A 14,207-nucleotide genomic window follows, 5' to 3' on the forward strand; every position below is an offset into this window, starting at 1 on the left:
CCCGCACATGCGAGGAGTTGTCCCCATCGACTCGCGGGGGAAACGGCCCCTAGCCTCAAAACTCTCTGTGAAGACAGGCTTCAGGCCTGGTGTTATATCTCCTTCAATTCGGGGAAAGAGATATGAGGATGCACCCGCACGTTCCACCGCTGCACTAAGATAGACTCTAGAGCATGACAGGTATTCTACCACCGCGCGGCAGACGTAGAAATTAGTGCTTGTATGCGTAACAGCGCAGTCGAACAGAGATGGTGGCAAAAACAGGGTTATAGTAATGAGGAACTGTAGTAGTGTCACCTGATATTAGGCAACACATAACTAAGGTATGGGCCCCCATGTTAGCGAGGTATTACGTGCCATGGACCCAAAGTCTAATCACACCTCCTGGGCCGGCTAGATTCGGGCCACTAGCAACGGTCGCCTGTCTAGTTCCGCTCTTGGGACCCATGGAGTGTGCGGGAGGATCCCGGTTCCGTCCTATCCGCTGTGCCACGCAGCCCACACGCACACACCGGCAGGAGTCAGACCCTAACGAACGTTTTTCCAAGAGCGGCCATAAGGAGACGCTGCGCGCGCGGGAACTGGAGGGGAGCTCCACGATGTCTGTGCTTCCCGACGTCTGTGCCTCAGTGTTGCAACTCGCAGTGGCGGAGACCACTTCGGCCCCAGAGCAAACGAGTTTCAGCTGGCACTTTGGCATCGCTGCCCCTTGGTAGGGGTGTTCTCGAGTTGAAAAGACAGAAGGGATGCCGCCAAGGGCATAAGTTCCATACCGAACCCCGGACTGGCCTGGGAGTGTAAGGGTAGGAAGAGCTGAATGGCGAGAAGAAGAAGAATAGAGAAATGAAAAGATGAAAAAGGTCCGCCCATGCAGAACCTCGCCTAGAATCCACCACACATAAGCTTGTTGACCTTCCTTTTGCCGTCTCTTCTCCCGTTCCGTTTACGGGGCAGAATGCCTCCCCCCGGACATACGGCCAAGAGGTGACCCTGTAAATCTTGATTTCCTTGGCTACATAATATCTACTAGGTATGTACGGAGTACGGATAATAGTATGTAGTAAGAACTTAGCGGAGTGGAGAACCGAGACCCCTTGTAAACATCTTTGGTCCCTGCCATCCTCCCACGGGGACCTATGAGTATTGTTTTCCAAGGGGTCCATCGTTAGATCATTCAACTTGGTTTTCTTGTCAACGGACTGCATCTCCGCCCCCATGTGCCATGACCTGACTTTTTGCCCTCGTCCAACACTGTTCACCAGTTTTTCAGGGTTTTCTGTTGATTTTTCTAATCATACGATGGGAGACAATTTCCACAAGATTCAGCAATATGGGTCGCCAATTAGACTATACCTTGATCCATGTGCATCGATGTGGTAGAGTTCTGCGATTCGGTGAACGGCGAATGAGGAGGTCCCTAGCTGCGTAAAGTCAAATGCTGCGTCCAAATACTCCAACAAGTAGAAGTATCCTACCACTTGGATCTTACACGCATCTCCTGATACCCACATGGCCAGGTAGTTCATCGAAAGAGTTGACAGCCGCTCTAAGATGGTTTGATTACCGCTACAATATATCGTGAGCTACTTTGCTTTCCGACCCGGCGGTTAAATCTCAAGTACCGGGCTTCATACAGCCGGATACTTTTAGAGTTTGTGAGTCAAATTGAGATAGGAACACGACTAGGTAGTGAATCGAGTACCCAGGCAAGAGTCTTAGGCTCAAGATTGAGAGGGCCTCTATCCTGTATAGTCACCCCCCCTAAATCAATATTCTAGTCATTATTTGCCTATATTGAGCGAAACTCGTCTCATTGTTAGTCTTTTTCGCGGTCAATTACTCGCTGTATAAATGGAGCTGGCCACTTTGAAGCTAAGATCTATGAGAGTCTTTCCTTTTCAGAAAGAAACAAGGACATAGGTTCCCAGAGACAGCCAGGACGGCCTCGCAGTCTAAGTTCAAATGATAAAGACCGTTTAACTCTATCGAGAGCGGGTGGTGTCAACACCACTGTGCCGGTGGGTTGCAAGGCAGGGTTAGTCGGCCACGCCTGCAAAACCATGTATCGAGATCAAGTCTCTTCGATGCACGCCATTCTCACACATTGATTCCGTCTGGACTGAAGGTCCGCCGTCAGACGGCAGTCACCAAAATCATGACGCTTAATGAATCGGTCAGTCGGGCCATAAAGATGGCACTGCTATGCTATCAAACCATGAAAGAGTAACAGAGCAATGCTTGGTAATTGTTTTCTCGGATCTTCTACTACCCTTGCTGTCTTTAGACAGCATTCGTGTGCCTGCAGGGGAGTTCTGCAGCCCTTCATAGGCTGCGCGAGTGTGTTACTGCCTATCAGAGGCTGTTCTTTAGTTGTCCTAGCTACCAGTTGAGAGAAGCTATTAGCTGGGAACAGGGAATCAATCCTATTCCCTCTCCTATATCTCTGGCTCGGACATTTTCACTGCCAATGCACCACGGAGGGGGTGGTATTGCTCGCGGTTGAGCTTTTATCAGTCTATGGATTTTCACAACGGGATGATCTACACGGCCGGCGTAGCCACAGTAAGTGTTCATGATTGACTGCCATCAGCTTCATCGTATACAATAGTACCCACCTGGTCAAGAATTGCAGACTAAAGCTGTAGATATAGGTGAATATCAACTTTGTTTTGCCCTGCAATTGACCTGACTTCTGGGATTAACTGAAACCGATGGTAAATCCTCCCAAAATAATGGGCGCAGACATCACTCCAGCTCAACAACTATATCGCTAGAATTGTGAATGACACTATTCAATGAGGCAATGTTTTCCATAGATTAATGTAATCGGTATTGATCGGTAAAATTATTTCAGTACTCTCGTATTAAAGACTAATTCTAATGGTATCTTGAGCAGTGTGCTGTCTCTGGTAATGTCGGTGTATGTACAGTAGGGTGACTCTCAAGCCTGCTGATGGCTAACCGCCGACCATACTCCTGCAAATCGGGGAGGCTCAGCTTTACGAAATTATACTCTTCAAGGGCTTCTTCGGACGAACGGGATGCTATCTGCGGTGGCATTTTGAGGTAGACGTCGGGTTGGCTCGCGTCGATGGGGTTGCTGTCGGTGTCTATCAAATTGCTACCACAACGATATATGTGAAGCAAAGGTCTCAGCGTCGGTAAGCAACAGCATATGACGCCACTATCCAAAATTAGTCCACATTCGTTCTCGCTTTTTGGTAATAGGACTGGGGATTCGCTTACCAATACGCCTCCAACCCTGTCCATATCATCAAATCGACAGTTCCCCAGGTGGGATCGGCGTAACTGAAACTTGTTACCTTGACCAACCGAATGATCGTGACGAAGCAGTTGCTATATTTGGAAAGCTACTATAAGCTCTTGTTCGTTGGAAAGAGGTACAGGCGCCTCTGCTGAATTGCTCAGGAATTGGGTAGGACTTACAAGCCGCCGAAAACAAAAGACGAGATGAGAAGAGCTTTCTTTACAGGAGACATCGTAAGTCTCATGGCGTACGGTATAGGAATGATTATCAACACGAAGTCCGTCACAATGCTTCCGACTGCAATGCTGATGTATAGTTTGGACAGATCAATGCAGTCCTTGTGGCTGGTCCAGAAATTCTGAACTGGGCTGCACGCAAGAATGGTCGGTAAGGTCTAGCATGGAGATTAGCGCCCGATTGGTACGTGGTGTTTCCTTGGCACCTCTAGTGGACAATACGCAAACACAATGACATTACTTTGCAAAGCCACGCTTAATCCAAAGAGGATGTGGAATCTTGAGGTTGACGGAAAAGGGGGAAAGCTTACAGCATAAACAGCCCACATCCCAATGAAAACCATCAGGCCGCATAGGTAAAACCTCGCTTTGAAGAGTCCAAATATACGGTTATACAGAACCACGAGCGACATTCGTGCGGTCGATAATCCTATGGGATACAGTATTTCGTTCGCGTAGATGGTCTTAAAAAAGCGCGTGAGGTTCATCGGGTCCTCCTCCTCAACGACAATCGCATGCCTGCCCAGCCCAAATTTGAGCCAGAACATCGTCCCGGTAAAGACTCCTGATATGAACAACTTTTAACTCTGGTGAGTCGGATGCTCCGACGGATATTCTTTTCTGAAGTGCAGGAAGACTGGAAAGAGTGCGATATCGCCACCAAGGGGTCTTAACTCACCAGCGAGATCACAGCTAGCCAATCGTCCCAAGTGATCTTTCGCCCCGAGCGCTTTGCAGCGGCCAGTCGCGCAACTACCGACAGGACTGACAGGACGAAAAATGCAGTGTGAATGTTGAAGATCTCGCCAGACCGACTCTCGGCCTTGAAGGCCGCGAGTTGTTCCGGCGTCATATCAGGAATGCCTTGAGACATGTCCAGGAGGCCTGGATCTGGTATCCATAGAGGCGAAGTGTCAAAACTCCGGCACTTTGTCGAAGGGAAATGAACAAAGATCCAACATTTCAGCTAGATTGCTGGGGTCTTGACATTAGAAAAGCACTAGAATAATTCTTGGTCCGAAGGAGAGGTTTGGAGGGGGGGGGGGGGGGGGGGGGGAGACAGCATGTCTTGAAACGCCGTCTTGGCAAGCGAGCCAAACAGAGTTTGGCAAAGCGTAAGGCAACTTGTTACGGAAACTTTGTGTATGCATCCTTCAAGATGATGAATCTTAACAGGAAGCTTATTTTCCCAACGGCTGAGCAGTGCAGACGCAAGTGAGTGTGTTCGTATACGTGTGAGTTGGGAAACCCCACAACGTGGCACGATCGTATGTTGCCACTACCATCCAAGTAATACTACGGGGTCGTTGCCGAAATAATACCTACTGCTTCCAGGTTTCCGCTCGAGAGTATGGTTTCAGCTGGCAGAACCATAAAAGCGGTTCGACTCGTTCCATAGCCGATTTATATCCGTATACTGACCAAGTTTGAGCGAAGGCGGGAAAGCCATGCTTATCCGTCCGCTAGGGTGCAAGTGCCCCCTCCATTGTTGGCCAAGGACTTGCTCAACTACCGGTAGGCATGTTCTAGACAATTCGGAAATTCCCAATCTCTGGAGTTGTACGAACGAGCTGGAAAAGCCTGGGACTCGAACATGCCGTGTCCCTGTTCAAGACGATGCTTGGCCAACAGGCACTTAATAGTCAAAGGAAGAACTCGGTGCCACTAGCCAGGTCAAAGAGGAGTCAATTCAGGCCGGCAATTGAAGCTGAGTGGGCAACTTTATTGTTTGCCGTCATGTCTGACTCGTTAAGTCCGGCCAAGGTAGCACATAAATTGACGATTCCTCTTGGTAATAATAGCACACCCAACCCGCCACCACCGCCACATTGCTCTACTACAATGACAAAAATACCATATTCCATCACCCGAGCCAATTCAACCAACCTGAATCCCAACCCGGACCCTAATTGTTGACCCTACGGATCTTTATAACACGTAGGGTTGGGGTTTAGGCTGGACAGATAGGTTCCGGTCATGGAATATAGTGATCCTCTCGGGCTAACCAAGGTGAGCTTAGAGGCCGTACAGATACCAAAAGGGGCCTGTCAATTTGCCCGCTACCTGAGCCATTGAACGACTCACGTTTGTTGTGAGATAAAACACAGGGACCACGCATGGCTCATGGGGTTTCGAATTCCTCGATTGCAAATGCCAAGCGCGTTGAAACAAAATGTGGATCTTGATGAACATGGCAAACACGGCGAACATGGCGAATGAAAACAGCATCTACATCCGGCACCATCCCGTTGTCCCGAGCGAGAAAATTTGAAACTTGGAGTCAACAGGAACGACCAGGTTGGTTGGAGACTTTTGTGTAACTAGTGATACGATACATGATGCAGCTAACGTCGACGGCCAAGACCTCCAAGAGCGGGGCAAGAATGCAGAACCTACACTAGGCTGGCCGGCTTACCTGGCGGCGCCCGGATCATGTGCTGACCACGAGCTCGGCCTAATTAATGGAGCTCATCCAGCTTCAAAACTAGAGGTACTTATCGTGCTTGCTACGCGCCAAGTCCTGTAACGGAACGTCTGTGCAAATGAAACCGCAAATATCCCCGGAAAAGTACATCACGGAGCCGTATGGCAACCGCGCGCCCTTCGCGGAGCCGTCCTGGTACAATCCCCTGGCCTCGCCGTACTACAAGGCAAGCCACCGTCGAGTGCGTGATCACGTTCGCAAGTACATCGAGGAGCACATCTCCCCAAATATCCTGGACTGGGAAGAGAAGGGGCAGGTGCCCGACGAAGCGAGGCTCCATTATGCGAAAGCAGGGTTGATATATCCCGACTTGCCCAAGGAATACCGTCAAGGCGTTCCGTTGCCGGGGGATGTCCCGGCTGAGGGTGACGTCTTTCCACGCCAGCATATGGACTTTTTTATTCCTGACACGAACAGAATGGGATGTTTTCCACTCTCTCGTCGTGAGCTACGAATTGAGTAAGATATGGGCGGCCGGCGTCTCGGCCGGCATGTCCGGCGGGTCCACCATCGGGGTTCCTCCTGTCATCCACCACGGCACGGATGAGCAGAAGAAACGCTGGCTTACCGGCCTTTTTACTGGCCAGACGAGCTTTTGTCTGGGCTGCACAGAACCTACCGGTTGGTTGAGCGAAGCTCGCAGGAAATTTCCGCACAAAGAAAAGTACTGAGACTGTGCAGGTGGCTCAGACCTAGCGAACCTAAGAACTACGGCAATCAAGAGTGAAGACGGCAGTCATTATGTGGTGACTGGACACAAAGTAGGCCAAACAGCCAGTATGTGTAAGGCCGGGCTTGATATCTGATGGAGAACAGAAATGGATCACAGGCGCATTGCGAGCTACTCACATGACGACCGCTGTGCGAACCGGTGGCTCGGGGGCCGGCGGCATCTCCGTCCTTGTTATTCCCCTCGACCTTCCGGGAGTGTCCCGACGCAGGATCACGAACAGTGGCTGGAATGCTGGAGATAGCACGTGGGTGGCGCTGGATGATGTCAAAGTACCGGCGGACCACCTCATCGGGCAAGAGAACTCTGGGTTTCGTTACATCATGACAAGTAAGTCCCCGTGTCTCCCCCGCGCGGTTATCCGGGGAAATTCACTTACACTGTCGGAGACTTTAACCGGGAGCGCTTCATTCTCGCAGTCCTCATGAACGGACAAGGCCGGATCTGTCTCGAAGACGCGTGGGCCTACGCCATGGACCGTCACACCTTCGGCGAACCTCTGATGGCTCATCAGATCATCCGTCACAAGCTCGTGTCGATGGCGCGCTACGTCGAGTCGCACTGGGCCTGGCTCCAGCAGATCGCGTACCACGCTCAGGTGACGGGGTCGATGGGGACGGAGCTGGCTTCGAGGATCGCCTTGGCCAAGGTCCACGGAGGCCGTCTCCTCGAGCTTGCGAACAGGGAAGCCCAGCAGATATTCGGTGGCGCGGGATACCAACGAGGCGAGGTTGGAATGAGAGTTGAGCAGATCAACAGGGACTTGCGGGTGAACATTGTCGGAGGCGGGAGCGAGGAAATCATCTCGGACCTGGCTGTGCGGCAGGAAATAAGCGCAGCTGTGAGATGATGCGAGGGTCAAGTTTATTTCTATTAGGACTCGTTACTTTCAGGTTTCTAGTTCGTCAACGAACACGGGTTGAGCCTGCTTGTGACAGGGTAGAGGCGGCTAGTCATGTTTGGCACAGGGTCAGAAGACGATCCTCATTGCCGCACCGACGATCTTGCGAAAGACAATTCGCAGTTTCTAATTTGCATCGCTCGACAAGAAGTCTTCAAAAGCACGGAACAGATGTGGCTCTATGCGATTAAGGCTGCATCTCATCTCTCACAGAAACAAAAAAGAAAAATCTCAACTGATGAGATGGAATTTAACCATTGAACCTCCCCGAGGTGGGCTCGAACCACCAACCTCCAGATTAACAGTCTGACGCGCTAGCCAATTGTGCCATCGGGGATGTTGAGATGCCATGCGTCTGGTGGATTGACGGCCTGCGGTATTTTTGGCAATATGGAGCGCACCCTGTGGATCGTTGTTCGTGTGTGGAGAAGGATGGTTGAGGAACCCTGTTGACAGGGTTCATGAATCCCGGAGGACCTGCTTAAGTCGAAGGACTCGGCTTTACTTTACAAGACGAGGTAAAAAGAACTTCTATTGAAGCTGGTTAGAGAAATAGTATCAACTAATATGGTGATAGCTGATGTGTAAAGCGACTGGCGTTGTAGGTTTTCGATTCTGCCCTTTACTTAAAGAATAATTCTTAGTGAAAGAGTACTTGAAAGTCTGAAAACATGTACTTAATACCCTCGTATCATATTATCCTGGTCAGCTGGCTGTACAGCTTGTCGTCGCATACGGTTCGTCTTGCTTGTTGAGGGAAGTTCGCAGATGAAGGTCCCCCCGGCATGACTTCGGTGTGGATCGGTGAAGCCCGGGTGGGTGGGGCAGGTACGTACCGCCCCACGTGAGAGCGCATCAATGTTCGACCCTGGCGATTGGCTGGTCGCGTCTCATTTTCATTCTCACTTTGCTTTCAGCATCGTCCGCTGTCAGCCCCCCAACAATCCAATCTTTAACAAATAAATAACCCCAAGAGGAAGTCTGCTCGTCATCGATAAACAGCATTCTCTACAATGTCAGACTCATCCGACGAGTCGGGCCCCGAGGGAGCTGGCCTCGTGCAAAATGATGCCTCCGACTCTGAATCGTCCGGCAGCGACTCCGGAGCCGAGAACGGCAACGGCACTGGCTTCCTCGACGTCGAAGCGTCTGAGTCACTTGGCGGCGACTCGGACGACTCATCAGATTCGGATTCAGAAGACGAGTCAATCCTGGGCGAAGGCCGACGTCGTGCGCCCCGCGTCTTCTTTCCGGAATTCCGCAGGCTTCCCATCGAGCTGCGCCATCGCATCTGGCAGTTCTTCTGTCCGGACCTCGCTCTCTTCCCACGCGTTCTTTCTTTCCAGGTTGTCTGCTCTCCGAAGCAAGATAGTATTTGGGAAAGCGCGACCCTGGAGAACCAGATTGCCGCGGCGAGCGCGATGCTCGCCGTCCACCACGAGAGCCGCGAACTCGCCCTCAAGGCCTTCCCGGACACACTGGCCATCCGCGAGGGACGCCGCCTGGTGCGCTTCCACAAACACCGGGACGTTGTGCACCTCAACAACCATAAAAAGAACTGGAGGCACAACATGAATGTCCCAGGATTTTCGGAAAATGTCGTGAACCTGGCCATGGACACCGACCTGAACCCATGGGAAATGCGGCTACTCCTTGCGTTTCCTAACCTCAAGAACGTCTTCGACTTCACCTGGCACAATGACCGTCGCATACCGCACAGGATGGGCTGGTGCGCCTCTGACAGGATACACCGCTACGAGATCGAGCAGCTCCGGAAGAACGTCCACACTGGCGAAGACCTGCACTTTGTCTACTGCTGGCCGGACGTCGATAATCACCGTGACTTTGCGCAGGAGAAGGTCGGGATGACGGAACGGTTTGAGGCCGCCATGACAGAGGTAGAGGAGATCAGGGAGGAGCGCTCGGATTTTATGGAGGACGAGGAAGTCGCGCGTCTGGGCGAGATCGACTATTGGCAGATGATGTGCTTCGGCTGGGATGCCGCGGATCGATTCGAAGCCTTTGTGGCAAAGCATGGGGCCGCCGACGGAGACATGCCCGCAGCCGATGATTCGGGCGATGATGAGCATAGCGGTACGGAAGAATCCGACGGCTCGTCTGATCAGAACGAGTACGAGAGTGAAGGTATCGATGACGCCACAATCGACGGGGAGTCTAGCGACGAAGACGAAGACGACTTGGTGATCGATACGCGGCAGGCAAGCGACGACGAGGACGACGAGGGCGGAGCATCGGATTTTGGCGGATTTTCCCCGCCGAGAGACGAGGACGGCGGCATGATGGTGGACGGCTCGGGGGCCGCGGCCCACTTCTCCGGTCCCGAGCCGGAGTCTGGCGACGATCGACCTCGGCCGGGTGGCAGGCGCGCGCGGCAGGCCGTGTCCTCGGACGAGGAAGACGACGACGACGACGACGAAGAAGAACCAGGTGAAGGCAAGGTAGAGGCGCCCTCGCGTGGCGCAAGCCGGCGCAGCGCCGTGATCCTTTCCGACGAGGAGGAGGAGGAGCAGGAAGACGATGACGGGGCACCGTCACGGAGCACCGGCCGCCGCGGCCCCGTCGTGCTCTCCGACGACGAGGGCGACGAAGATGAGGCGGCGAAACCTGCGCGGCCTTCGGGAAGACGGGCCCGAGTGCTGCCCTCCGACGACGAGGACGAGGATGAGGACGAAGGCGGCGTCGACGTCCACGCGAAGGGCGGCTCAGACGACGGAGGCGAGCGGGCGGGCGCGGGGGACAAACCCCTCTCCCTCGCCGAAAAGCTCGCCCGCAACCGCCGCGACAACCCGGTGTCGGACGAAGAGGAGGACGAGGAGGACGAGCCGGCGCCGCCCGAGAAGATGTCTCTCGCCCAGCGGCTCATGACGCACCGCAAGCGGAACCCCATCGAGTCCGAGTCCGAGACGGACGGGGGATCCGAGGGCAGCGTTGTCGACAGCGAAGATGACATGGACGATGAGGATGAGAGTGAGGAAGAAGAGGACGGTGAGAATGGAATGTTCATGAATATGGCGGACGATGGCGAGTCCGACGACGAGGGAGATGAAGAAGAATACTAGGTTTGGTGGACTGAACCATTTTAGGGGGTTTCTTCTCTTTTTATTTTTCGATAGACTCGGACTACGGCCCCGGGCACTCGAACTCGGGCTAGAAACTTCAAGGCGTGGAAAACCGGTCGGCACAACTGGGCACGGCGGGGAAAGGCGTACGGATTAGCCGTCGAAATTGGCTAGCGAATAATATCAGGATCCAGCCGGGGCATCTACTCGGTCCGGGGTTAGAAAGCAAACCTCCTCCTTCGTCGCTTTATCCTTTTGCTCCTGTCAGTCTTCGTATGATGCCGGTGCAATGAAGGGGCAAAATGGGAGAGCGGCACGTGGGTATATCGGCCGAGCTCCTGTATCCAGGCGGCGTGCCGTAAATGCATGGCTGTTGGCTACTGAGCTTGAACCATGTATGAAACGCATCCATGACTTTTAGCCCGTAATGGCGGGTGAAGGGAACGACGCATGGAAGGTCTGGCAGAGGCGAGGCCAGGATTTGTCTTGGGTTGGCAGCAAGGCTTCTCTTTATATGACGTGTTGCCATCAAATCACGATTCGAAATTGCACGGATTGTCCATCGAATATATGTTTTGTGTTAACCATGTCGTACCATCAGTCGGTCGTGAACCGCTTATACGAAAAACCGCTTACACTTTCAGATGGTCCAAGAGTATGCAAGCAAGCAACTGTGAAATCGTGGCACGGTGTTCATATCGACATAGGATGATGGGACGATATGAAGTTTAGTAAGGATGAACACATCAATATCCAAGAGACGAATATATTCCCCGCCCATCCATTATAGCCACACTGCGATGGAACAGGGCTGGAGGTGGGTAGGAGGGGCAGGCACGATCGGGAAGACGGCTCGGCAACAACAGCTTCCTGTAAGCAGTAAGCAAATGTGGGTCCGCTATGTGCCCCTCTCTTACGTAAGCTGGGATACCTGGACAGCTAGGATAAGGAACCTCTCGAATTTCATTACAGCGACAGCCGGTACAGATAATCAACCTTGGGGGGTATAGTGAAGAGTTTCCCCAACCCGCCCTCGCTGACATCGGGTATAAAATTAGGATGACTATAGATACAATAAGCAGCCGTATTGATGTGTAGAAAAAAGAAACCTGTGCGAGGCAGTTGCACTTGAATATGCATGGTTGTATGCCACCAACAGGACTTCCCCCGCGGCCGCTGCTTATCGGAGGGGGGCGGGGTTAACAGGCAGTAAGCGTTAACGGATCCGGCGATTTCTTGACGGCTTACGTAGCTTTCGAGACAGGACCGACATCCCCCGCTATCTATCCGTACTCAGTAATACTATCTTGGATTCTGCACCTTTCTCCCCCAACCTCGCTTATGCGCATGATGGCGTGCTGCATATATCGACGAGATGGCGAAATCTGCAACGCTGCAAGACGACATCGCACCTGTTCAACCTTGCACAAGGCAAGACTCCGTCGGCCGGCGCGAACCAGACAAAATGGCAGCCGTCACCCTTTCCGAGACCTCGCCCTTGCTTCTTCCTGACCCGATCCCGTCACCACGCCCGGTCGCCGTCTCCGAGTCCGACATGGCGTCAAGGTTTGTCGAGGCCCTCTGGGGTCCCCCTTCGGTCCAGCGCTCGCTGCTTATCAAGCTCGACTTCACCGTTCTCATCTACTTCTCCGTCGTGTGGTTCCTTTTCGGCGTCAACCGCGCCAGCTACAACACGGCCTACATCAGCGGCATGAAGGAGGACCTGCACTTCCAAGGCAAGGTAAACACCCCTCCCCCAAGACGCATGTCAATGATGATTCACCATGCCATGCGGCCCTGACACCACACCGCCGCCTCTCTAGGACTTCAACTACATGCACACGATTTACCTCGTCACGTATGCCGTCTTCCAGATCCCCTCGACCTCGGTCTTGACCGTCTTCAAGCCCCGCTACGTCTTTGTCACCGCCAACACCGTTTGGAGCGTCCTCACCTTGGTCACTTTCCGAGCGACCCACGTTTACCAAGTCTTCATTCTCAACGCCTTCGAAGGTGCCTTCTCGGCCATCGCGTAGTAAGCCCAGTCCTACCCCACCCCTCTTCGATCGTGGAAGCCACAGGCTAACACCTGCTCCAACCCAGTGTGGGCGCGCACTTCATCTACGGCTCGTGGTACAAGCAATCCGAGCTCGCCACCCGCGCCGCAGTCTTTTGCGCATTTGGCAACCTCGGCAACATGGCCGGCGGCTGGATCCAGGCAGGCCTCCTGGCCTCTCTGTCGGACGGCCCCATCGCTCCATGGCGGCTCATCTTCATCGTCGTGTCATGTGTCACCATTCCGTTCGCTGTTTTTGGTAGGCACAGCAGCCCCTCCCGAGGTGATGAGAAGGCTGACTTCCTCAAAAAGGCTGGTTCGCGATCCCCGACCTGCCAGAGCACCGTACAGCCAGGTTCCTGACACCCCAAGAGAGAGAGCTCGCCGTCACCCGCCTCGGCCGAGCAAAGAAGACGGCGTGGGACCTGAGCGTGTTCCGGCGCGTTCTCCTCAGCTGGCAATTCTGGCTGCTTCCCACCGCCTTCATGCGTAAGTTTTTTTTACTTTTTCCTTCTGAACATTAGAGTTGATCAAATCGTAAGCCCATGCCGAACATTGCTGCTGACATAACGAGCACAGTTTACTCCCTCAGCGTCCAAGCCATCGGTAACAATGTCATACCTCTCTGGATGGCCTCTCGCGGTTACAGTCTCATCCAGCAGAACAACTACCCGACCGGAACCTACGCGGCGGGCATCGTCGCCACCTTCATCTACTGCGCCGTCTCCGACAGGCTCCGCTCCCGCTGGGAGGCGTCTCTGTGCATCGGCTTCACCTTTGTCGTCAGCAGCGCCATCCTGATCTCCAACCCGCCTGACGCCGGCTACTTCTTCGCCTTCTACCTCATGGGCACCACCTACGCGCCCCAGGCCCTCTGGTACTCGTGGATGGCCGACCTGACGGCCCACGACTTGCAGCTCCGCGCCATCACCACGGGCTTCATGAACTCGTTCGACTTTGCCTTTGTGGTGAGTGCGACCCCCCGAGCCCGGGTCTTTTTTGCAGGTGCTGACGAGAAAAACAGACGTGGTGGCCGCTCATCTTCTTTCCCGTGACGGACGCGCCCAACTACCGCAAGGGCTACATTGCCAGCTTGGTGACAGGCGCTTTAACCGTGCCAGTGATCTTGTTGATTGCCTTCCTCGAAAAGCGGGGACGCAGAAACGGGACCCTCGGCAGTGTTCACGACGGGGATTCGGAGGTGGTGCCAGAATAGTCTGGCAGTGCGGTCTGCAAGCAACACCTTGGAGCTCAAGTGCTGCTGGTATTTGCCATTTCTGTTTGTTTGAAAGCTGGTTGGAGCGCTTCATATTCACATTTAGGCGGCAAACATAGATATCTCAGGAAGACTGTAATCATTCATAGGGAAGGAGACTTATAGACAGGTATAGAAGGGGATGATCTTCAATAGAGAACTGGTAGATTTCCAAGACCCAAGTACGTCCGCCGTA

At 53.3% G+C, this 14,207-nt stretch overlaps 4 protein-coding genes and 1 non-coding gene across 5 annotated transcripts; 3 read left to right on the top strand and 2 right to left on the bottom strand.

The window, feature by feature from the left end:
* Positions 1-2,877: 2,877 nt before the first annotated feature.
* On the bottom strand, positions 2,878-4,378 carry GLRG_01119 (uncharacterized protein; the record flags this gene model as incomplete). Its single annotated transcript, XM_008091804.1, has 5 exons — positions 2,878-3,184; positions 3,247-3,357; positions 3,448-3,662; positions 3,816-4,082; positions 4,184-4,378. The coding sequence occupies 5 exons, from the start codon at positions 4,376-4,378 to the stop codon at positions 2,878-2,880; spliced, it is 1,095 nt and encodes a 364-aa protein (XP_008089995.1).
* A 1,669-nt stretch (positions 4,379-6,047) lies between these two features.
* GLRG_01120 (acyl-CoA dehydrogenase domain-containing protein) lies at positions 6,048-7,569 on the top strand (the record flags this gene model as incomplete). Its single annotated transcript, XM_008091805.1, has 5 exons — positions 6,048-6,354; positions 6,407-6,610; positions 6,671-6,750; positions 6,806-7,049; positions 7,109-7,569. The coding sequence occupies 5 exons, from the start codon at positions 6,048-6,050 to the stop codon at positions 7,567-7,569; spliced, it is 1,296 nt and encodes a 431-aa protein (XP_008089996.1).
* A 314-nt stretch (positions 7,570-7,883) lies between these two features.
* On the bottom strand, positions 7,884-7,957 carry GLRG_13037. The gene has a single exon. It is a non-coding gene; the product is annotated as a tRNA-Asn (tRNA).
* A 676-nt stretch (positions 7,958-8,633) lies between these two features.
* GLRG_01121 (uncharacterized protein) lies at positions 8,634-10,700 on the top strand (the record flags this gene model as incomplete). The annotated part of the gene is made up of 1 exon (XM_008091806.1): positions 8,634-10,700. The coding sequence occupies one exon, from the start codon at positions 8,634-8,636 to the stop codon at positions 10,698-10,700; it is 2,067 nt and encodes a 688-aa protein (XP_008089997.1).
* Positions 10,701-12,165: 1,465 nt separating this feature from the next.
* GLRG_01122 (major facilitator superfamily transporter) lies at positions 12,166-13,972 on the top strand (the record flags this gene model as incomplete). The annotated part of the gene is made up of 6 exons (XM_008091807.1): positions 12,166-12,441; positions 12,524-12,735; positions 12,804-13,015; positions 13,069-13,245; positions 13,336-13,724; positions 13,781-13,972. The coding sequence occupies 6 exons, from the start codon at positions 12,166-12,168 to the stop codon at positions 13,970-13,972; spliced, it is 1,458 nt and encodes a 485-aa protein (XP_008089998.1).
* Between the last annotated feature and the right edge of the window lie 235 nt (positions 13,973-14,207).

Source organism: Colletotrichum graminicola, assembly GCF_000149035.1.
Source record: "Colletotrichum graminicola M1.001 genomic scaffold supercont1.3, whole genome shotgun sequence".
Classification (NCBI taxonomy): Eukaryota; Fungi; Ascomycota; class Sordariomycetes; order Glomerellales; family Glomerellaceae; genus Colletotrichum; species Colletotrichum graminicola.